Genomic DNA, 23,349 nt, shown 5'->3' on the forward strand with positions numbered 1-23,349 from the left:
GAAATACTGAGGCAGGCAGAAAGTATGAGAGGCCGAAGTCAAAGGTTTGACTTGACGGAGTCAAAGTTATGAGATGGTAAGTAAAAACAAAACAAAACAAAAAAAAAACAATCATGGCGTATTAAATCAAAATAATCAAATCTTAAATCAAAATGTAAGTATGATTTACAAATTATAAATAATGAAATAGGCTACAATAAATCCATATGTTTTATTTTCAAAGGAAAAGGTGAGATAATCAGTCCAGCAATTTGGTTTGCTAAATCAAAATTCTATGATAATTAGTCACAATTTTCAGTCTGGTCGAGATACTGTTGGTGTTTTATTATTACTTCTTTACTTTTAATCATTGATATCCCGTCAAAAAAACAGGTTTCCGTATTTATAACCTCTGCAAAACACTTTTCAGACACTGGTCCCTAAAACTTGTGGTGTTACTTCGGTGCGTAAAGAGGTTCATAAACTATATACACATATTCAGATGAAGAAAATCTCTCTGACTGGATGATTTTGTTTAAAGCATTGAAGTGCAGCTGTTATATAATATTGTACTACATCTGTAGGCTAGTTGGTATAAGAGCTCCAGATGTTAATCTACAAAAGGAAAATACATGACAAAGTGATGAAAACGACAACAGTTATTATCATTCCATCAGATCGTAATGTCGTCTCTCATATCTGTCATTGTTATCCCTTGGTTTATTGGCTTAAAGGATAGGCTTAAGTCCCTATCGGGTATCGCTCATTATATCATCATCTTGGGAATTAGGAGGTTAGAGACAATAAGAGTAAGAGGCTGTGATAGAGTTTAGTAACTGTGAATTCACAATGGGCCATCACATTCACATCAAGGACCTATAGAAAAACTGAGGGGTCGTGGTTTTTCGATCGGGACCAGATGCGCTTTTACGCACTCCGTCTCCAGCCCTCACACTCCGCGCGCTTTTTACGCACACTGGATATTTGACTCCTCGGTCTTCGGCACGATGTCAAACGTCAGAAAACCGCATTATTCTATAGGAAGAGGCTGTGTGTCATTCATGTGGGGCTCTTGAGAGGGCCAGTGTGTTTCTCGTCGCAGAGACGAAATGACCTGCTCTCAGTGGAGTTTACTTAGACTTTCTTTCCCCATTCCAATTCAGATACTGTAGCTCCGTCAAAGCGGGATTTGTAGCTTCAGGACTTACTTGAAAATCGTCGGTATCTGCGGATATCTCTGTCAGGGATAAATCAAAAGCACACGATGGCTTTGTCGTTCCTCTGCGCACTGTGCATGTGGATGAGTTTAGTCTGTCCTTCGCTGGGAACAGGGTTTGTCTATCACTTCCCAGGTATCACTGTGCAGCGGCAGCGCATCAAATCGGAACAGAGCGGCAGCACTGGACCGCCAGGTACCGGGTCCCGTACCCAACTCAGGTGAGCACATGTGCAGACTGGAGATGGCGCCTTTTCACTGCGGATGTTGTAAAAATGTCTGATTCTACAGCTTGCGCAAAAAAAAAAAAACATTTCTGGCGTTCTTTAAAGTGTCACATCGGTGTTTCAGTTTTTTGTTTCACATTATGCCTGATCTCCTCCGTAACTTTACTGGCTGTTTGATTTTATATAGTAGCCTATGTGTTCATACAGTATTAACAGTAAGTGTGAAATCTATTCCATGTGTATTTTAGGAACTGGTGTCAGTATACTGTTTCCAGGACAGTGTCCTGTCAGGTGCACAACGGGACGGAAACCACAGTCCAGAGAGTGTTCCAGGGCTGCCGATGGCCTGGACACTGCTCCAAAGTCATCAGGTACCCTCAGAGTCCCCACAGTTCAGCGGCCGCGATCAGCCAAGTCCTGTTCCACCGTCAGTTGTCTGTGATGCTGACATTGTTTTGCTGTTCAGGGGCGGATATTGTGATTTTGCGGGCCACAGGGCCTCTGTCGTGCCTTATTTTCATCCTTTCCTGAGTTGAAAATGTTGGTATTGGCAGTGGAAGAAGATCTTTTGCATAAGTAAAACTTTTCACACAACACTGTATTAATGCTCTGTTTGAAGCCCTGCATTCAAATTTTGACTTACATAAGTATCATGAAAACAATTAACTTAATTGTATTTTTAAATGTCTTTTAAAGCTTTCAAACAGAAATATATGGGACTGAATCCCTCCACATATAAGTGGATCAGTATGAAGTATAATGTTGCATACAATGGAAATATTCAAGTGAAGTACATATAAATGCAACATTTCAATTTAAAATCTTGTCATTTCCTCACACAACTGTCCACTGTCAAAAAAGGCAGAAATGCCCCCCAAATACTGAAAAAACTAAGAATCAGACATTAATATTTTGCAGTTCGATCATATCTGTGCATTCGTGTGTGTGTGTGTGTCTGCATGTAGCTACAACACATATCTCTGAAATCAGTGTGCTGCTTCCTCCAGCTACAGGACCGTGATCAGGCCGTCCTTCAAGGTTACCTACAAGCAGGTCACCGCGCTGGAGTGGAGATGCTGCCCAGGGTTTGTGGGAGAGGAGTGTCGTGAAGGTGAGTTTCTTATCTTTCCTTTTCTTCTTCTTTCACTTGATGCAACTGTCTCAGACATTGCAGGGGAGAACGTGATTGGAGGCTAAGTCTCTCATGCACTGAAATAAAAGCCATGTGTTTTGCCCCCATCTGCATCTTTTTAGCAGCTTTACCCACATCAGGGCTTTTTTTCATGTTTGGTGGTGTGTAGTCAGGCAGCTTGCTAATCATGCTCCTGAGATGGAGTGGCCTTTTGATATGATTGTAAAGTTATTTTAAAGTAAGATTGAATGCCTGTTTTGGATTACTTTTGGGAACATGGAGTGCAGTAAAACAACAGTTGGTGGTTTTGTACCATTGTCTTTTTCAGTGGTGTGTTAAAGGCGCTTCTGTGTCTGAAAGGAGGATTTGTATCAGTAGCCATCTCGCTCTGTATCTCTCCTCCTTTGTCCTTTTGTGTGAGTATGTGCACTTGACTCACACACATTCTCTATTAACCGTAGACAGCACAGAGGCAGTTTTGCCTGTCTCTCCGAATATCGTCATGGCTATTACAACCAAATGAATTAATGAAAAAAGCCCACAGCAACGTCCTGCAGGGCTGTTTGTAAAGTGGGAGGTAGGCTATGTCTCGTTGATGGCCAGCGCTGCTCCTGGATGCCAAAGACCGCAGACTCTGAGCCCAGCAGAGACCAGAACTTTCACCCAACCACCGCTGCTCACAACCACACTGACAAACATGTTTTCACATATTGTATTTTAAACATTGTGGATGCCTGTAAAAGGGTGCGTCAGGCTGCATTGGCTGAGATACAGTTAATTAAAATGCAGAGTTATTTTAATGGCTTTCTATTAAATTTATTTAGCACACCCAGCAACATTGAAGATATTTTTTGGGCTGGTTACAGTAATTCGTGGGTAACTGAACACGCAAGGCCATGGCCTGTCCACATTTGTCCAAGATTAACAGTTACCTCAATGAGCAAGTTTTGCTTGTTGGTCATAATTACCACACCTTGTTCCATTTTGCAGAATCATTTATTGTTGCACTTGGATGGGCAAGATTTACCACAAGTTAAGAAAACACACATTAATACTAATGGAATAAACGCAGACATTATTACAAAGCCTTTGGAAGCCATTATTTGCTCGGCCATGGATATTATTCCACACAAAGATTAACACGTAGCTTTATCCGCTGAGTCTGTAATGCCAGAGATTACGGTTCACTTGAGACCAAAGTGGTTGCAGGAGTGTGAAGAAGTAATCTGGCTGTTTATTTAACGTTTGCTGAAATGCATTTGCAAGTTGTAATAGTTCTATAGCAGCAGGAAAATTGCCTCCATATGCAGAGACAGAAGGCCAGGCTGGACTCAGTGAGGAAACGTTAAAGACAGAGGCTGATGTCAGCAGACAGTCTGCTTCACACCGAGGAGTGGAGCGAGGGCTGGCAGGGGCCGGGGTTAGAGAAAGAAGGGGAAAGTTAGAGAAAGTTAGCACAAGGAACAGCAAGGTGTTAGAACTGGCAGTGCAGAAACAGCTGTGTGGCAAGAGGAGAGGAGAGGAGAGAAGTGTAAGGAGGAGTGTTTCTGTCCCACAGGGCTCCAGCTGCTACAAGCTGCCCAGACGGCACCGCAGCAGAGAGCCAGTTCTGTGGGAAAGTGGCCCCACTGAGATTAATGAGCATGACACTCGTCGACCAGGTCTTTGTAACAGACGTGACCGTGCTAAGATCAGGCTGCAGCCCTGAAACAAAGACTGGTTCTCCTCATGTAGATTAACCTCTGTGCAACAAAGTCAGTGAAGTGTAAATGTAAGGAATACCCTGGAATATATAAATAAGGGCTGTTCCTCATAGTGATACCACTGGAGAACAGTTTAAAGTCATACCACAGATTTTTTCAGTGCTTCTTCAAAGAAAGCTGTGCATTAAATCACTTTGAGTTTTGGATCACGCTGTTACATGAATACAGACATGTTTCTGCTTTCAATTGTCTTTCGTCTATTGGTTATTGGAGGAGACGGTATGACAGTTGTAAAAATAAGTCATGCATCATATCTGAGAACTTCTGAGGGTCTATTCACCAAGTTTTCTCCCTCATTATTCCCCCGGCATCATCGTAGAGATATCCTTTTCTTTCTATCGCATTTAATGAAGTATTTTGACATTCTTGGAAAATGTACTTATTTGCTTTCTTGCCAAAAGTTAAATGAGAAGACTGATCCACTTTCATGTCTGTCCAGTAAATATGAAGCTACATCCAGAAGCTAATTAGCTTAGTACAGAGACCACACCTCAAGTCACTACTCCTGGCAATGAAACATTCCCACATGTTGTAACCCCAGTTTGGCAATTTTACCCTACAGTGTTTCTGTGAGATTAAATAAAGTGGATATGACGGGTTAATTAATGATTTTAGAGCTGCTGATAGGCAGATTGTGTTACCTTCGGACAGAGAAAGACAAACTGCTTCCCCATTTCCACTCTTTGTGCTAAGCTAAGCTAATTGGCTGCTGACAGTACATTCATATTTACTGTGCAGCCGTTGTCTGTCTTTGTGCCGCTCAGCCAACACTGCAGGTCTGTGCAGCAGAAAGCTGCTGCAATGGGTTCTCTGAGCCAGCTGCTTTATCAGAGCGAGGAAGGACAGCCTTACCACTGAAAATGACATCACCTCTGGTTTACGTTTGACGGGGATCTGGCTCCACTTCAGAGGCCCCTGAGGCCCTCAGAGATGTAGATACAGATACATAAAGAAGGCGACGGAGTTGAGGATAAGTCTGTGTATGCTGAGATGATACTTGCTCCTCTCACCCCTGAGCGTGCAGGTTAGAGTGTGCACAATAGTTGCAGCCCTGAAAATATATTTAGTATCTGAATCTGACGGATCTCAAATAGTGATGCTGTAGTTTGAGTCAGTCATAAAATGTGCACTAGGAAGTGTTTTCACTGTTGGTTTTGGCTTTTACAAGTCCTCTACTGCATTTGCTGCTTTTTATTTTGTCCTCTGTAATAACCTTATATCATGTGGCCGAGCCCCACGGTGGATCTGGTCGCAAAGCCTGAATTTTTCTGTGTTTGCTAATGGAAAGTGGGAGTTTTCTGAATACATTTCGTTGACACCCTGACCCGTCAATATTTTTGACAGCCCGGTTTGTGCTGGCTGTGTACTGTGCATCTCAAGATTTACATTTTGCTTTCAGCAGAGTTGTGTTAACACATGACGGCATGGAACACATTTGGGAGAAATGTGTTCGTAATTTCCCTGCCGTTGGCCCCTGCACCCCCTCCCCTCTGCTCCAACACAACACCACCCCAGCGCCTATCTGCACACATGATCATATTAACAGTGGGGATTGTGGGTAGTGTGTGTGTGTATATATGAGGGAGTCTCATCTAAAAAGAAGAAAGTGGCAGGACCTCCCCTGATGAGAGCGGTAACCTTTGATCTCATGCAAAAGCTCAGGGAAAGAAGTTTAACCAAGTTTGAACCCCCGGTGTGCCAGCACAGGAATTTATGTTCGTGAAGTTAACGAGGAATTTCATTAAAGAAGTGAAAGGGTGGCTGAAAGCTTAGGGTGTCAAATGTGCTAATTTGTTAATGCTTCAGCTATGAAGCTGCTAAAGTCACCGTTTCCCCTCGGCAGCTGCATGAGCAGGAAGTGAGGGAAGTGTGTTAAAACCCATTGTTGGAGGGATTATCTAGAACACCAGCTATATTATATCATTCAAAAATACCTTTCCTCCATTTTTCCATTTTATCATCTGCTCTCTTCCCTTGCAGGCCTTTGCTGTGTTGCCCTTGCTGTGCCCTTGCATTTTCTTGCCACTGCCGGCCTCTTTATCTTCTATATTCCTTGCTGCTTTCCACTTATCTAACTTCCTATGTCCTTTAGATCTGCCGCTCTCCTCTCCTTGGAGTAAAGTGATAAAACAGAGCCATATCCCACATGTGCTCCTTCAGACCACAATCTCCACAGTGTGCATATGACTGATGTCTCTGTTACATCCCTGGGTGTGCTCAAATATAGGTCAGGCAGTACCCTTTGACCTGCTGGGAGCTATGGGATAGCTCAGCGGTTCCTGGTCCTGGTCTGATCCGCCTGATGGATGATGATCTATCTGTTCACGCTCCGTCTGTGGTTTTTCATTTCTTTCACCATCTTATCATTGGGTCTTCCTGCCTCCATTTGCCCCTCTGTGTCTCTGTCTGCAGCTCCATACATCTGTTTATGCTGAGTTAAGCAGGTAAAGCTCCTAAAAAGTTTCCTGAGAGTCCATGAAGGTTGGTGTAATCTGAAGAGATCTGAATGTTAATGTGCGCATGTGTGATGCTGGAAAGGCTCAAAGTACTGGACTCAATTGCATGACTCAGACAATTCTTTCAAAAACAAAAGGCTTCCAGCAGATTTATTACAAAACTAATGGTGATAATACAAAATGGAACAAAAGGTGTCAAAAAAGCAAAGTACAAAAGAAATACTAAAGTACAACAAAAAGCGCGAAGGATATTCTCAGGAGACAAAACCAAAAACAAGACTCTTTTACTAGCAGCCGTGGCCTAGAGGTTGGAGAAGCAGCGACCGGAGGGTCGCCAGTTCAATTCCCCCCACCGGACTGGCAGAGAAACTTGGGTGTGGTGGAGTATTCACTCCCCCCCTCCATTAGCCGGCTGATGTGCCCTTGAGCAAGGCACTTAACCCCCCAATATGCTCCCCGGGCGCCTGATGCGGCAGCCCACTGCTCCTGTGTGTCTCACTGCATGTTGCATGTGCATGTGTGTGTTTCAGTAAATCAGCGATGGGTGAAATGCAGAGACTAATTTCCCAGTTTGGGATTACTACAGTGAATAAAATTAAATTAAAAAAAAAAAAATTAAATTAAAATTAATGCAGATTCACGAGGACAAACGCCGGACTGACGTGTAACACAGGGTTGACACGAGACAATCTGGCACAGGACAGGGGAAACGCAGACATTATATACAGGAGGTAACAAGGAACAGGTGGAGACAATCAGGGCGGGGCAGACAATCATACACGGGGGAAACACCAGGAAGTCAAGGGCCTGAAACAAGAGGAGAATTAGTTTTCACAATAAGACAGGAAGTGCAAGACAGAGACCAGACAACAGTAAACAACACCTCAACAGACCCAACGAGACATAACAGCATATCAATCTGTCTGCTGCCTTCAAGCCCCACTGGAAATTTCCCAGTTACAAGTTTGGAAGTTGTATGATGTGTTTTGATTTTCATTTTGTTTACTGAGAAGCAAGCCATGATTGTTTGTGGTGACTTTACTTATCAACACAAGTGTTAAATTGTGCAAACAATACCAATACTACTACCAATACTATGGCACCCAGGCACAGCAAGGCTTTTAGCTAAATACTAACATAGCATGCTAACATGCTCTCACTGACAATCTTAATAGGCCGGTATGCTGTGGTAAACACCAATTTAACCGAAAATGAGGTGCAGCAGAGGCTGATGGGATTGTTTTTTAAGGTATTCGGTGATAAACCAAGACAAAGTTTGACTTGGTGACGTGAGAATAAATGTTTAAGAGTCACCCGATTCATCCTGTGTTCTAAATGAATGAATGTCTTTGCCAAATTTCATGATAATCCCTCTGACAGTAGTTGAAATATTTCTCTCTCAATCCATCGGCCAACCAACTGAACAGCCCTGTCACTGCTGACGCCCTTAAAACTAAACATTTGCAGTCTGACGTAGATCAAAACATTATCAATGAGCAGCAGTAAATCTCGCTGGCCTCTATTGTCTCACTTCCACAGTCTCTCCTTTTTTCATAGTCGACATGTTCCAGCCTCTGAAAATCAGGGCTCATGAGGAATCCTGTATTTCTCGTAGGTAGTTCCAACTTTACATACTTACAATATTTCCAGAGTGACTTTTACGTGGGGATATTCTGCCGCTCTCTGTCTGCGTCTCCACCATTTCCATTCTCTCCACTTCATCAGACGCGGCGGTAAAACCATTTGAACCTCAAAAATGTTGCCCTCATTGCAGCCGATCACTGCGCCATCGTCTCCCTTCACCAAATTCACACAACACCACCTCATAGCATGGCAATGACTGTATGTCTGTGCACCAGCAGGCTCATCCATCTCCAACTGTTACCAATGTGTTTCAGCACCGCAGCAGTGTGTGCTGTGTTGGCCGATGGGCCGGACGGTGCAGCGTGATGGGATGAGTGGATGCATTCTGGTCGCATGAGGGAATGTCAGAGAAATTAGGTGTACTCTCAGATTTGAAGAGATTCAGTTTGCCATTGTTCCATGATTACGCCTGAGGAGGAATGTCAGATTAATAGCGGTGGTTTTGATGTCCGTCATTCACCGTGTCTTGTTCTATATGAAATAATGGCTCCATGCATTCAATTTAATGGCAAATTCAATTATTTGCCAAGTATTTATTACTTGCAAAATCTTGCAAAGCTTCAGTTTAAAGAAATGCTGTGTGGTCTGTCAGCTGGCATCATGGTGAAAAATGCTAAATGGTCCCACTGTGGACTACCAGACATCTTGGTTTTCAAAAACACTCCGTTCGCCATCGTCCACCAGCCACCGCAGTCAAAGTGGGAGTGTGATTTAGTGAGTGAGAGAGTTTGTGACAGTGTGTGTGTGTGTGTGTGTGTGTGTGTGTGTGTTTGACTGTCTGTAAACGTGTGTGTGTCTGTCTGTCTGTGTCTGTCTGTCTGTCTGTGTGTGTGTGTGGGTGTGTGTTCTGTGCCAGCTGCTCTCCGTGCCAGCAATAGCTGACCACTTGCTGGCTGGGGCCGACACAAACAGGCTCCTGGGACACAGCCAGCTCTTGGAGGCCGACTGTGGTCTGCACACACACACACACGCACACACACATAAAGCTTACAGACTGGGCACACACTTGTCTGTGTATCTTGGGGATGTGACAGCGACTCTCAAGATGGTCCAAGAAGATGTTTCAATACATCATCCTTCCGTCCTGCTCACACATACAGACATTAAAATGACTGTCCCCAGCTGTGTGCGTCATGGCTTGTTTTGTGGTTGAGGTCGTCTGTGTGTGTGTGTGTGTGTGTGTGTGTGTGTGTGTGTGCAAGAAGAGAGCAATTTCTTTGATCCATATCCAGGTCTAATGGAGGAAATGTAGCTGCCTCAACAGACGATGCCCACAGTCTGACTTACACTCTTGCCAGAATATGCTGTGCTTTCTTGTACTGTAGATCAGCACAATAATGGAAGTGATGATTCATAAAAGCGGTCTGTGTTTTTGTAGTTTGCTGAGATGAAATATGCTCTTTGTTTTGGTTCCTCTGATGTTTAAATGAAGATTTATCTTCTAAGAGTTTCTAATCTTATTTACTCTCTCTGTGCTTTGCCTGGAGGGAGTTTGATCCAGCCAGCCAGTCTGTTCTTGTCTCTCAGTTTTCATCGCCAGACTTAACAGTTGAGCTTATCACAGATGAAGAACGTCAGCCTCGCTTCTGTTTCATCTTATTTATGGACATGTAATCCATTTGCATGCTGCATTACCAGCAATCTCATATTTTTATTAATTGCATGTTATTATTAGTTATGCAAGTATTCTGTTTCTGTGGTCATCTTAAATCATTTTCACTTGTTTTGCAACATTGCATTTGCTATGTCTTTCCTCTAGATCATTTTTTGTCTTTTTTTAATGCTCCTTTAATCAACAAAATGCTAATCTTGGCCTAATTTTCGTTGAATCTCTAATAATATCAGACAAGCTGTAGCATCTGAAAAACTACTCAAACATAAAAATCCTTCTCTTCTCTTTGGAGCAGAAAAAGTTCCCAATTCTTTCTGTTTATTTGGCTTCCCACTAAAGACAACACAATTCTGAATCTTTCCCATGAGCTGAGTGCAATCCAAGAAAAATAACCATGTCTTATGTTGCCATGGTGTAATTATGGATCCAAACAGACTCTATAGCTGTGGTCCTGTTCTAAACATCGGCTCGAGCACAGCGGAAGTTTGGTTTTCTAACCCGACATAATTAAATTCCAACAGCAGGAACGGAAATCCCGCCCACCACCTTTAAAAAAAAAAAAAAAAAAAAAAAACGCAGTTGTTTTGCTCTGGTTTGCATTTGTGGCAGATTGACTCGTTTCTGGTGTTTTCCTGTGGTGGGTGTTTATGACATAATAAGATATGGCTGGTTTATTTCTGGCTCTCGTTAGACAAGGGATTGAACAAGTTAGCTCGTTAGCAGGGAAGAGTGGACCTGGAGTAGCCTAGACAGCTTTACTGTCAGAGAAGCAGTGAGCCATCATGGACCAAGCAGCTGTGCTTATTTTCATTGTCAATTGACTGTACAGCAAAGCAGCTGCTATACACGATGCATTTTCAGTTAAAGTACCTCACTGCTAGCATGCTAGCATTTGCTATTTTACCCTAAACACAGAGTACAGCTGAGACTGATGGCAAGTATTGGACCAAGTGACCTTTTGACCTGATGATGGGGCTAGATGAAAAGTTAAGGGATCACCAAAGTCGAGGAGGTGGATTCATCCTATGGGCTCCATGAATATCTGCTCCAAATTTCACAACGATCCATCTGACAGTTGTCAAAGTCAGATATGGCAACCTCATGGTGGCACCAAAGGAAAAGCCAAGGGATCACCAAAATCTGCAGGATGCAGCCTTTGGCAAATATGAAAGTACAAAATTTCAATAGTGCCAATGAAAATTTAAATAGTTGGACCTTCTGAGCGACTGACAGACCAGCACTGCCATTCCCAGAGCCGTGGCTAAAAACTAAATGTCACCACATCATCATAAAATAACTCTTGGAATGCATCACAGATTGATGTTCTGTATATACGAGGGAAAGAGTGTCAGAGGGTGGAGACTTCCTCTGGGCTCATGATGAATAACTGGAAGAGATGAAGGCATATCAACTCATCAGTCCTCTCACATTGTGGAGCCCATGATTGCCCACAGTCTTGCTGTAGCGCCGCATGCGGCTTTGATGTCGTTGGTGTAGTCGCTGAAGAAACCTCAGTACAGACAGTCACAACAAACCGCTCACGTGGGGCCATTTTGGCCTCGGCGGTTGAACGTCTTCAATGGGTCGATGAATCCTGAGGAATGTGTTTTGGGTTGAGCTGTTGATTGTTGTTTCCGTTTGGGGCCGAGTCCAGGGCGAGAGCCGAGATGTTGAAATGAGGCATTGAGAAACCACGCCCATACAGTCCAACACACCACCGGACTGGATCTACATGATTGTGGACACACATGCAGCCATGGCACAGATGTTCACCCTGTCCTATTTCAGTGGAGCAGAAACCTCAGCGGCTGCCGTTAGTGCCCTTTGTGCTGCGGTCGGAGACGGTGATTTAGGCAAACCAGAGCTGTTTGGGTCATTTTTGTTGTTGCGTTATTTATGAGCACCAGTTGTTCCTCGTTCTAGGTATCCCTGCAATGACCACAATGTGGGTGGGTCGCATCTGTGGGACTGACAGCTGACATTCCAGACTTCTTATGAGCCATAGACCAGAGGACAGCTCAGATTTAGAATTCAGGTTTTTCTATCAAACTGTGCTATGCTGTGTTTTGAATTACGGCTCATTTAAAGGATCCAGAATTTTAGCACAGCCAGAAATGTATAGTACTTGTGGCTTAGTGGTGGGTAGACCAGGCATATTTTGTGACAGTGTTTAAAACAAAGTGAAAATAACTAGAAAGTTCCTGGCAAACAGGAATTTCAATGAGGAACATGCACATAAATATTTTGCTGGTGCTGCAAAAATGAATACAAATAAACCGGAAAAGATAAGCAAAGAGCAGCTTCTTTCCTCCCAAGTGTTTACACTGTTTCTGAACGGATAAGTCTGGCATTATTTGATATTTTGGATATTGTCAACAAATGCTATAAAAAGACCAAATTCAACAATGCATTAGTTCATCTCTAAATACTTAACAGCTCTGTCTGTGGCACTCAGCCCCAAACCCACTTCTTACTGTTAAAGCTGCTGTAGTCAATCGCAATAAATTACCATGAGAGTTTGAGAGAGAGTAAACGAGTTTGCTCAAAGGGATGAACCCATGGAGGATTATAACAGTTTTTTCTGCTCTAATTTGTGATACTTTATGCTGCAGCCAGTCACTGTTGTTGTTGGGCAAAAAGCTCGGCTAGTGAGCATGTAGAGCACCAGGATGCTATGTGCTGGACTGGCTCTACATAACGTGCCCTTAATGGTTGCTTGAGAACAACATGGCAATGAGGAATCAGATATATCATGCTTCGGATGCACGGACAGGTGTAAATGTGTGTTTGTTTTCGTTTCCATGTGCTACACACAGTTCGTGGCTTTGGTTTCGGTATCTGGAGGAAGGTGTGAGTGTGGGCATTCAGGCCATCACTGCCAGTGGGCCAACAGACAGAAAACATGCTGAGTCAGGAGACAAGCAGGTGTGTGCCAGGCTTGTGTGTGTGAGAGAGAATTTCATGAGCGGTCTAATAATATTTATCCTGTGAGTGAGTGACATGATTTAAGGAGGAATTCCTCATAAATTCTTGAGTCTGGTTTGATGGACATTGTTCTTGTGTGTCTTGGCGTGACATGCTCTGTGTGAGATAGAGAGATACGACTGATGGTGCCAGGATGAAACAGGGATGAAAGAGACGAGGCAGAGACAGAGAGAAAGGAAAAGAGAGCAGGAGAAGAAGCAGCATGGACGTCTGCTGTAATGTGGGACCTAAACTCATCCTTGTGTCTTTTCTTACAGAGTGTATGAACTGTACCACTTTCACTGACATGAACAGCAGAATAAATGCCATCGAAACGAAGGTAAAGAGGATCCGTCTGCAGCCTACGAATAATTTGATTTGAAGCGTTTGCGCACAGATAACTTCATACAAAGCTCTTGTTCCAGATCAAGGTGTTAGAAGAGGGCGGTTCATCCCTGCCGAAAGTCAACGGTTTACCAGAAGGCTCAACAGACAATGAGGTGGACGCACCCCAACCCACGCCTATTGGACCGCCAATCTACCTGCCGCCAGGTACACATCAAGAAAAACATGCTTCCTGAAATATGTAGAGGAGATGTTTGTTGATATGTTAATGTTGATTTGAATAAATCAGCAGTAAATGCACAGTTTAAATCAGAAATGACTGAAAGTAAACAGTTAACGCTAATGAAGTTTGTTGGAGTAGCGTACTGTACATATAGCAGCTTACACCATTTAATCATATGTTAAAACATTACACTGCAGGTCCAAAAGTCCAACCTTTACATCTTCACTGGCATGTTGCGCTTGTTCTGAGTCTAGACACACAACATTAGAAAACAAATGTTAAGCTGCAGATAGAGCACAGATTAGGTGGATGATAGATTATTAGCTTTTGCTTCTCATGTTTTGGTGGATGTTTGCAAATGTGATGGACATTTTATATTTATTTTACAATCTTCAGTACTTTGGTGAGACGCTGAGATACAGCAAGGAGGTTAAAGGCTACTTCCATAAAGTTCGGGGACTTGTCAGAGACAGTTAAAAAAAAAATAGGTGAAAAAAGAAAATCAAACTCCAAAAATGCAGGCTCGTACATTACCTATAATGCAAATCAAGAGCATTTTTTATTAGACCCCCCTTTTGTCCCAAATGCCCACTTCTGTCAAACCCCACACCTAAAGTTTGAAACACACAGAAGAGTAGTGCTTTTTAAAATCAGTGTGGAGTGAACTATTCCTTGATGTCGACTGTGTTTTTGGTTTTTTTGGAGTGCCAGTAGGCAGAGGGCCTCCAGGGCCCATCGGACCACCAGGGCTTCCAGGTTCTGCTGGACCTCCAGGTCCAGCTGGAAGAGCAGGCCTCCCAGGACCCGTTGGTAAAATATCAAGACGTGACTTTCCAGGTGGAAAAAACTCTCACAATTGAGAAAATGTTTGTTTAACAAGACTGATTGATTTTGTGTTTTACGTTGATGCTCAGGACCAAAGGGGGACAGAGGTCTACCAGGAGAAATAGGTCTCCCTGGCCTTCCCGGTCCACCAGGTCCTCCAGGGCGGAGCTCCTCTCGTGTCCAAGAGCGGGGTGACGTTTTTCATTTGGATAATCAAGGTGAGCAGACAATTCCCTCTTCCAAACTGACTCTTTTACTGTAACTTAGGGCTAAATTGTCCCAGATGGTCTCAAATGAGAACATAATAGAAGTAGATCTTACGCACATGGCTGAATTCTGACCTGAGAACAATTGTAAAACCAGTCGGGCGTTTAGTCTTTGGATGGTCTGAATTGATGCCAAAACCACAGGTCCATTTTCACAGTTTGTCCTACATTGAGTCATGTGCTTCACCAGTTTCACACACTCACATCTCGTGCAGTATGCAGTTCATCCCGTTGCTGTCTTTGCAATCATTTTGTCAGGCAGAAGACGAACCCTGGCCAGGTGCATTTCTATGGATCGAAAATGGTTTAAAAGGGGCACAGGTGGATCACAGAGACTAAAGCAGCTGTCTCCTAGCATTTAAGTGAGCAGTATGTGTCTTTAGCTTTTAGCGGCACACTTACATTTGTAACGGAGAGAGTACTGTTCCTTTGCAGGGCTGGCTTGGATTGAGTTTAATTGTTTCCGTGTGTTTTGCTGCTGCTGAGCCACTGTTTACTGCAACCTCTTTTAGCACCACCACCAACAATGGAGCCAAATACCCACATATAAATCACAAAATTAGCTCAGGTGGTTTTAAAAAGACTGACTCAAAAAAAGAAAGTTATATTGAGACGTTGGTCATTGGAATCCTTAAACACAGCTTCACTTGTTTGGCTACTCCCCACAAACATCTGTACAATCAAACACATATAGACTGTTCAACACAGAAATAATTGATTCCTCATTGTCTGAAACTATGAATCGTTTGAAATATGCAGGATAGAAGAAAAAGCGCCTGTGAAAAGGCACATCTCTCATATTTAAAACAAGGTTTTGCCACAGGGAGGCAGTAGAAGTCCATCCTATAATCATTACCTCATGAAGACTGCTGGCTCCAATTAGGCTTTTGGCTGCGTCTGCCTTTCTGAGCCGAGACTGTGTCTGTGGGTCTGGAACTATGTAGATTTGGGTCTGTGGGACCGTGTAAGCTGAGGGGGGCCAACTGGCTGTAAATCAGGCCTAATTTGTTAGCTGTCAGCACAACAGTCTGCGTTTGGGGGAACAGGCCGCGGCCCAGAGCCAAAATCTGGGCTAGCTATGAACCAGGGAGGGAGATAGTCTGCCACTCATGCGGAGTTTCTTGGGGAGGCAGCCAGGCTCGAGGAGACTGTAACATTAGAAAATTAGTTCCAGAGGGAAATCTGCTCCTTCTAGACCCGTTCTGTGGACTGTAGCCATAATGTAACAGCGCTGTCTCAACACGAGGAAGGCTGATTCTGAGCATATGTTGAAGTGGAGAGGAAGTGGAAGTGTGGTTGCAAACAAAATTTATACTTACAAGCATACTTTGAAATATCCTACATGCTGAGAACAAGGCATGACTTCCACCTCCTGCATGTTTTCTATGAAGAGGGATCATGTGCAAGCATTTTACAGCTCCATTAAATGGGACCCCTTTTAGATCGACCAGCTGTTCTTGTCGATCACACTGCATTCAGTCCTGCTGCTGACTGCTAAGGAAACTCTGCAGTCTGAAGGGAGACCCTTGATGTCTTAACTCTTCTGTGAGGTTGAAAAAAAGATACCACCCGCTGAGTTTTAGCCTGTTTAAGGCCCCAGTAATATCAGTATATGGATGGATATAACTGACAACAATCTGAAAGTTGTATTGGAAAACGTATGAACATGCCAAACGCAGCTGTGTTTAACTGCAGGTCGACAGCAGCAGATGGCTCTAGTATCTTCCGATCCAGGTTGTTTTTAAATCCAGTTGTGTGTGTCTCAAATGCAGTGACATGCATGCAATGCAGTGAGTGGTCACATTTGGTTAGATTAGACTCTCTTGCTAATTTGGCTATGTTAAAACTGTGTCTGCTGCAAAACAAAGTATTTTGACACATGCAGTTCAGCTGTTTTGGAGGTTTGTTGAGCTACATACAGAGTCTCATGCTACCTTTGAGTCTCACTTGAGTTCTTGGGTCCTGGTGTGTCCTTATTTTCTTGTTGGTGCCTTACTTCTGTATTTACAGCTGTTCATATGAGGTCACCCATGATGCATTTCAGTGCTAAGAGTGAACCAAGTGTGTGTTTGTGCATGGGCTGAGACAGGGGGGAAGGTTAGCAGAGAATAGTTCTTGCTGACCAGCTGCACCACTGGTATCAATAAAAACAGCAAAGAAGGAAAATGTAACATTATTTCTAGAACCAGTAGAATTGAATGAAACCCATTTCATACCACCATTACTTTCATGTCCGTAAAGCACAGATATCCAGTGTTAGAGCTTTGGCAAGCCAGCAGCAGTGGAGTCATGAGATTTTGGCAATTTTCACATGTAATTGGCTGGTTACTGTGTTGCAGCCTATGAGTCACTTCGGTTACTGTGGATCAAAGAACGCATTATAAGAATCATTTACACCAGCAAATAGAGTATAATCTCACAGGTGTTTGCTTCTGTTCTGACTCCAGAGGAAAAGTTTTTATGCCTGCACATTAACAGGCTCTTTATTATGTTCGAGCATGATCTAAATGATAAGCTGTAAGTAGCTGTAACGTCATTGTCAATGACCCTCAGTCAGGTATTAAAACTCTTTATTTCCTATAATCTCCGTTATCTTTTGTGCAAAGGTTGAACCAAACTTTTCATTTAAACTTCTGCTTTGGTTTTTCCCAGAGGAGATCCACGACCATCCCACTCTCCCTGCTCCTCAGATCGTCATCGGGCCTCCTGGTGCAACTGGCCCCGTCGGCCCCTCAGGTATGAATATGAATAGTTTCCTGCCGACAGGTTAGAAGGAAAAGCCACAGTTCATGAAACATACGTGTGTGTTATCTATACATATATACAGTTTATATAGTGCATCATTTCATGATTGAGTTTTGACCTCTTGGACAGTTCCATCATTACAAATCCCTGTGGTGCAGCTAAGTGTTGCTCAAACTCACAAAACTTTATTTTAAATCCTAATCGAGATCCCAAAATTTTCAGAGATTGGAAACATGTCATTCTCATTTGTAATGCGTCAGAAGAAGCACGAAGCACTTTAACACAATAACTTCAATTTTCTTCTTAATGTAATTATTTTAAAAGTGATCTTTTGAATTCTGACATTTTGAGCATATGAGCATTATTCAATAAAACACGAGTACAGACAGATACAAAATATATGTGTGACTTTGTTATGCGAAAACATTGATAAAACCATTTAATTCAAGGGGAAATACAGGCGAAACTTTGAGAACATGGAGGTTCAATCGGTTAATCATGTGTTTATTTTGTAAACCCTGATAAATCCCTCTCACAGGACAATGAAATTTCTGAATTAAATCAAACTGTGTTAAATTGACTGAAATGAGTTTTGACATTGCACAATAGTCAGAGCCAAACTTAAACATTTTGACATCCATCCTCCTCATGTGTGAATGGCACAACAGGCCCTCCAGGACTGAGAGGACCTGCAGGGATACCAGGCCTGCCGGGACAAGATGTGAGTATCTGTATCCGTTGATCAGGAAGCATCTGAATATATGACAGCCATCATTAACGCATGCCCCTCTGTTTTACCTTCATAAGGGCAAGGGAGGCCTCCAAGGCAAGCCGGGGGATCCTGGGCCTAAAGGAGATCCAGGGGAAAGGGTGAGACTGCCTAAAAAAACGTCCTCTTTATTGGATTAACGGGTTGGCTGAACATATTTGAATCTGATGAACTATCAAAATGCTTTTTGTTCTACGGTTTGTAAATGGTCCTAGCTGTCATGCAACCTTAAACACATTAAAGGTGAACAAGCTTTTCTTCAAAGACGCACTCCAAGCCGTGACTAATCCTCTCCCCTCTCTCTCTCTTCCTCTCTCTCTTGTCCAAGGCCTGGCTCACTAATCAGGGCAGCCATGTCGGGTCCCCTCTTTTATCCGGCTCTCTAGTGGGCCTCTGTCTTTAAACCTGATCCCCTTCCTCTACTAGCATGATTTAAGATTGGAGATCTGGTGAAGAGGCAGATTAGCACGGGGGATAAAGACTGCAAGCCAGTGAAATGTGTGTGAGCAGGAGTCCTAATTCATTTCTCTGTGCTCTCTCTCTACCAGGGGCCTCCAGGTGTAACAGGCGAGCAGGGCCAACCTGTAAGTACAAGCTATCATGTTACAGAAACACAAACAAAACACAGAGGTGACTGTATTATTTTACTGCGTTTTCACAGGGAGCACCGGGGCCAAAAGGAGAGCCGGGAGAGGGCTTGATTGAGGTGAGAGACGTTAGTATCTTTTCCTCCTGGGCTCATTTGAAAAATGGTCCTACATGAATGTGATGGTGTCGTTCAGGGCGAGGCCGTGCAGCAGCTCAGGGAGGCCCTGAAGATCCTGGCCGAGAGGGTCCTGATCCTGGAGCACATGATTGGCGTTCATGGTGAGGAGAAAAACAGAGGTGGAGGAAACTGTTTTTCCAGGCTTCAGAACGATCATGTTAAAGGAGTAGTTTGACGTTCTGGGGAGCTTATTTGCCCTCTGCCAGAGAACATGGGGAGAAGCAAGATACCACTCTCAACCATATCTGTCAAATGTAAGGCTACAGCCAGCAGCTAAAGTTAGCCTAGCTTAGCTTAAAGACTGGCAACAGGGGGAAACAGCTAGCCCAGCTCTGACAATAGGTAACAAAATCCTATCACCAGCTCTGTAGAGACAACTCAAAATGCTACATCTCATTTGTTTAATCTGTGCAAAAACCAAAGCACACAAACAATAATTTGCTGTTTTATGAGGGTGTTTTGCTGGACTATGTCTTGGCTCTGAGCAAGAAATAGTCACAGCACATGAATGCCGTTTTTACTCCTCAGTTCTGGTTTGAACTGAACACAGGAGGTCTAGCGTGTCATGGCTTGTGTCTGTTGGTGGTGGCAGGATTTTGTTACCATCGAGACAGGTGAGCTGTTTCCATCTTCATGTTGAACAAACAGAAATGAGAGTGTTATCGATCCTCTCATGTAACCCTCCTCCACAAAGCAAATAAGCAGATTTCCTAAAATGTCAACTATTCTTTCAAAGCAGTATTTGAAGACAAGCTTCTTTTTTTTTTTTTTTTTGTTGGGATGACTGTTTTTCTGTCTTCATGTCTTTACGCAGACAACTCTGAAGGATCTGGATTTGGCAGCATTTCGGACCCCCTGTCTTTCGCTGCCATAAAGATCAAACGGCTTCAGCCTGTTCAAACCCCTCCAGTACTGGATGAGAGACACAGACGAGCTCCCCTTTAACAGGATAGTCTAATTTTGTATGTATGTGTAGAATTGTGATGGGTGTGGCAGGTGTTTGTTTAGATCATGTTTCTTATACCTTCATTACTGCAATTTATTTGCCTTCTATTGTTTTGTTGTTGTTTTTTTTGTTACAAATGAGTACAGCTGTAAAAAAGCAGCTCTTTGCAGACATGAGATGTTGAACATTTCATCCACATGAAAGGCTTTGTTGAGCCTTTTTCACACTGTTGCTGCATGATCCGGCATAACCTTAGCAGCAGCAGTTGTACAATGTTGTACAATGAAATACAGCCTCATAAAGTGTTATGAAAGTTCTCTGGCATCCTTGTCTTTCCTCAGATAAAAGTCTGCCTAGTAAACACATCAGCTCCCTCCACCGATGTTGCAAAGCTCCTCAGGCTGCAATGTGAGTTCCCGAGAGCTGGACCCAAAATATACTATTTAGTGTCAAACACATTTTTGGAACGACCTCGGGGTTCATCTTGTGTTAGCCTGTCAAACATATTTCTTCCTCTCTCTTCTTTCTGTGTCTCTCTGGCTGCTCTGCCTTGTTAAAACTGAGGTAAGACATGACAAGCTGCCAAGAATATCTGCTTAAAATAAAGTTAGGTGAAATGAATAGCATCTGGAGAGTGCACATCTGGAAAGCAAAAGGAAGAGATACTGAAACGGTTGAGTTTTGGCCTGGAAACCATAAACCCTGCTCGGCTCCAGTGCACCTTCACGTGACTGGCTGATGGAGACAGGATTATACTGATGTCTTCACAGCCTGCCTCTGAGATTTGTTTCCAAACTGATATGATTATTGTATAATGAGTCTCTGAGAGACCAAGCCTGTTGGTTTCTGAATAAAGCTGTGACCATCTGGTACAATCTTTGTTTCCTCCATTACAAGGTTCATGTGTAAAAGGAAAAGGTTGGCATTTTTTGGTTATAAGGTCATTTGCTTTCTAGCTGAGAGTTACATGAGAAGATCAATACTGGAGCTGGCAGCTTAGCTTAGCACAAAGAAAGAAAGCAGGGGGAAAGCACTAGCCCGGCTGTTTTCCAGCACCTGCAACCTCATGGTGGCAATGCTGCTGCGCTCCTGTTGTATCGTTCAGACCAGAATTATGAGCAGAATTATGAATGAGAAAAACTGATGTCAGCCTCTCACTATATACTGTAGTTGCAGATTTGGGGAATTTCAGACAATGGTGATATGCTGCAGCCATTTGGCTGTGAAGACATCATCTCAGAGCATTACACTGAAACACTGTTAGTGCGTATCTGGTTTCACTTGTTAATGAACTACTACAAATATGTAGCATGACAGGAGAAGCTTTTAGGAAGGGCCTGGTGTGACTACAAGGTTAACAGTCCATTTGAAGTTATGCATGAAGACTCCCAAGTCAAAATAACAGGAGGTTTTCCTGTTCGTCCTGTTCTGCCAACATTCCTTGAATGCACCCTGCGGCCAACATATTGTCTCTCACTGTAAAACCACAACTTGTCGTCAGGTTTTTGTATGGATTAAACAAACAAGGCATAATGTGCTAATTACTGAGCCTTAGGTTGGCTGGTAGGCAGATTTTCTTAGCTTCAAACAGAGCCAAGTTAGCTGTTTCTCCATGTTTCCAGTATTTGTGCTAAGCTAAGCTACACAGCTGCTGACAGACGCTGTTAGTGGAGTGGTATCGATCCTCTCGTCTAACTTTTGGCCAGAAAGCAAATAGGCCTATTTCCCAAAATGGCAGACTTGATCTTGAGCCATCATTATCAGAAAAGCGATGAACCTGTCTGTACCTGATTAGTTATATGTTTCATAAGCTTTAGTCTACTGATATCCTTTAAATACAGCTGTTTTGTTGCGTTGTGTGCATGTTTAATTATCTTTTATACTAAATAATGTGCAGGTGTGCTTTGTTGTTTCATTTGCAAGGCATTACTCTCAGCAGATATTTATGTGTTGATTATTGAAGCGGGATTAAAGTCACAACAACAAAGGGGTCCATTTCATAGAGTCACCACTTTATTGCACAATAATTACATTCACACATGCTGTACACCACAACTTCACAGCCAGGCAAGACCATTTACAGGCAGAAGCTTCCCCGCTCTTCTTTCTCTCCTTTTCATCCATCTGTTTCTTCTCCTCCCTGTACTCCCGCTCTTTGTCCCCTCCGTGGGTGATCACCTAATACAAGTTTTTGTAGTCAAGGTTACCAGCGGTCAACACCCTGAGCGAAGATTGTAAACATCTGATTTAGCCTACCTGTAAGCAAGTAGGTAAGGGTTCTGTTGCGCTCTCTCTCTTTTTAAATCCGCAGCTCTTGTGAAGAGGAGGGCTGGCAGGTTTGCAGAGAGGGATCACACATGCTATTACATCTACAGAGAAACACAGAGCTGGCTTTTGCCATTCAATTAGCTCATCAGAACTGGGAGATAAGTGCGGTTATGTATCATTGTCATATATTCCACTCTGGCCTCTTTGTGCACTCTTTCATCTGTGCTTTGCCTGCCTGTTTCTGTCTTCCTCCTGATGTACCCCCTCCTCCTCCGCCTGTTCCTCTCCTCTTGTTTTTCCTGTCTACTGAACAGAGACATGTTGATATGAGGCCCGCTTGCATGGCCACAAGGGAACAAGTCTCTGGTGCTTTTGATCAGCTGCAAGATCAGACATGTCCACAGCTCCCCCGTGTACACTCCAGTGACTGATCATGCAGTATAATGGGCAGGCACAGACAACCAAAAGATGCACACCCACACATGTTCTCTCTGTAGATCATATAAGCATGGGCACACTCACAAATACACACATCCAATGCAGAGGGCCTGTGGTCTGTGTGTTGGCTCTGCTCACAGTGGGGTGGCTTGTTTGCCGGACACAAGGGAGCGAGTAAGCGAGAGAGAGATGGTGTGTGTGATTTCCCCTTTCTTGCCCTTTTTTTTGCCTTTGACAGTAAGATGGATGATTGCAATCACAGGAGCCATCAGTGAGACAGAGTGGAGGTCTATGGGGCAGTGAGACACAGCCATGGGAAACCAGCCGTCAGATTGCTGCACCGCGCTGCCATGGGAACACTGTGCTGTTTATTTGTCTGGGGGTTTTGTTGTTTCATATGCATTTTCGTCTCTCTTTTCCCCTCCTCTGTGCGGCCTTTTGATGTACAGAACATGAAAGCTTCCTGATAAAATATGTGTAGGCTGAGCGAGAGGAGCAGGGAAGGAGAGCGTTTACGTTTCACAACATAGTAAGCCTACTGTAAGTCAATATGTCTCCTCAAACCAGTACAAATGTGACAGATTTCATAGCCATTAGACTGGTCTCTTTGATCCCTTGAGAGAATGAGAGGCAGACTTTTCACTCCCCAGTCAACGGATGTTTTTAAGAGAAACATCTGTTGCTGTACAAATGAGATTACTGTGTCTCTAGCCAGGGGCCATGTAGGTTATGAATGGAACTGTTAGTGAAGAGGGGGTCTGGAAG

At 43.4% G+C, this 23,349-nt stretch overlaps 1 protein-coding gene across 6 annotated transcripts; it reads left to right on the forward strand.

Moving 5' to 3' along the window:
- Positions 1 to 832: 832 nt before the first annotated feature.
- Positions 833 to 21,734, forward strand: LOC121609122 (collagen alpha-1(XXVI) chain). Of its 6 annotated transcripts, none has more exons than XM_041940673.1 (14): positions 833 to 1,416; positions 1,671 to 1,793; positions 2,430 to 2,533; positions 13,272 to 13,333; positions 13,419 to 13,545; positions 14,264 to 14,398; positions 14,476 to 14,604; positions 17,305 to 17,388; positions 18,066 to 18,118; positions 18,205 to 18,267; positions 18,715 to 18,750; positions 18,828 to 18,872; positions 18,949 to 19,033; positions 19,747 to 21,734. In XM_041940673.1, exons 1-14 carry the CDS (start codon positions 1,244 to 1,246, stop codon positions 19,875 to 19,877), a joined length of 1,350 nt encoding a protein of 449 aa, XP_041796607.1. In that variant the 5' UTR covers positions 833 to 1,243; the 3' UTR covers positions 19,878 to 21,734. The 6 variants fall into 6 exon arrangements, with proteins under 6 accessions (XP_041796607.1, XP_041796610.1, XP_041796608.1 ...); XM_041940676.1 differs by having other exon boundaries at positions 14,264 to 14,371; XM_041940674.1 differs by having other exon boundaries at positions 14,267 to 14,398.
- The last annotated feature ends 1,615 nt before the right edge of the window (positions 21,735 to 23,349 follow it).

This window comes from Chelmon rostratus, chromosome 7, assembly GCF_017976325.1.
Source record: "Chelmon rostratus isolate fCheRos1 chromosome 7, fCheRos1.pri, whole genome shotgun sequence".
Classification (NCBI taxonomy): domain Eukaryota; kingdom Metazoa; phylum Chordata; class Actinopteri; order Chaetodontiformes; family Chaetodontidae; genus Chelmon; species Chelmon rostratus.

Excerpts from the sequence above, each read along its gene's own strand:
- LOC121609122 (XM_041940673.1), top strand. The coding sequence starts at position 1,244 with ATGGCTTTGTCGTTCCTCTGCGCACTGTGCATGTGGATGAGTTTAGTC. Across the intron at positions 13,334-13,418 it reads TAAATGCCATCGAAACGAAG|ATCAAGGTGTTAGAAGAGGG; the intron begins GTAAAGAGGATC and ends CTCTTGTTCCAG. Across the intron at positions 18,873-18,948 it reads CGGGAGAGGGCTTGATTGAG|GGCGAGGCCGTGCAGCAGCT; the intron begins GTGAGAGACGTT and ends GGTGTCGTTCAG.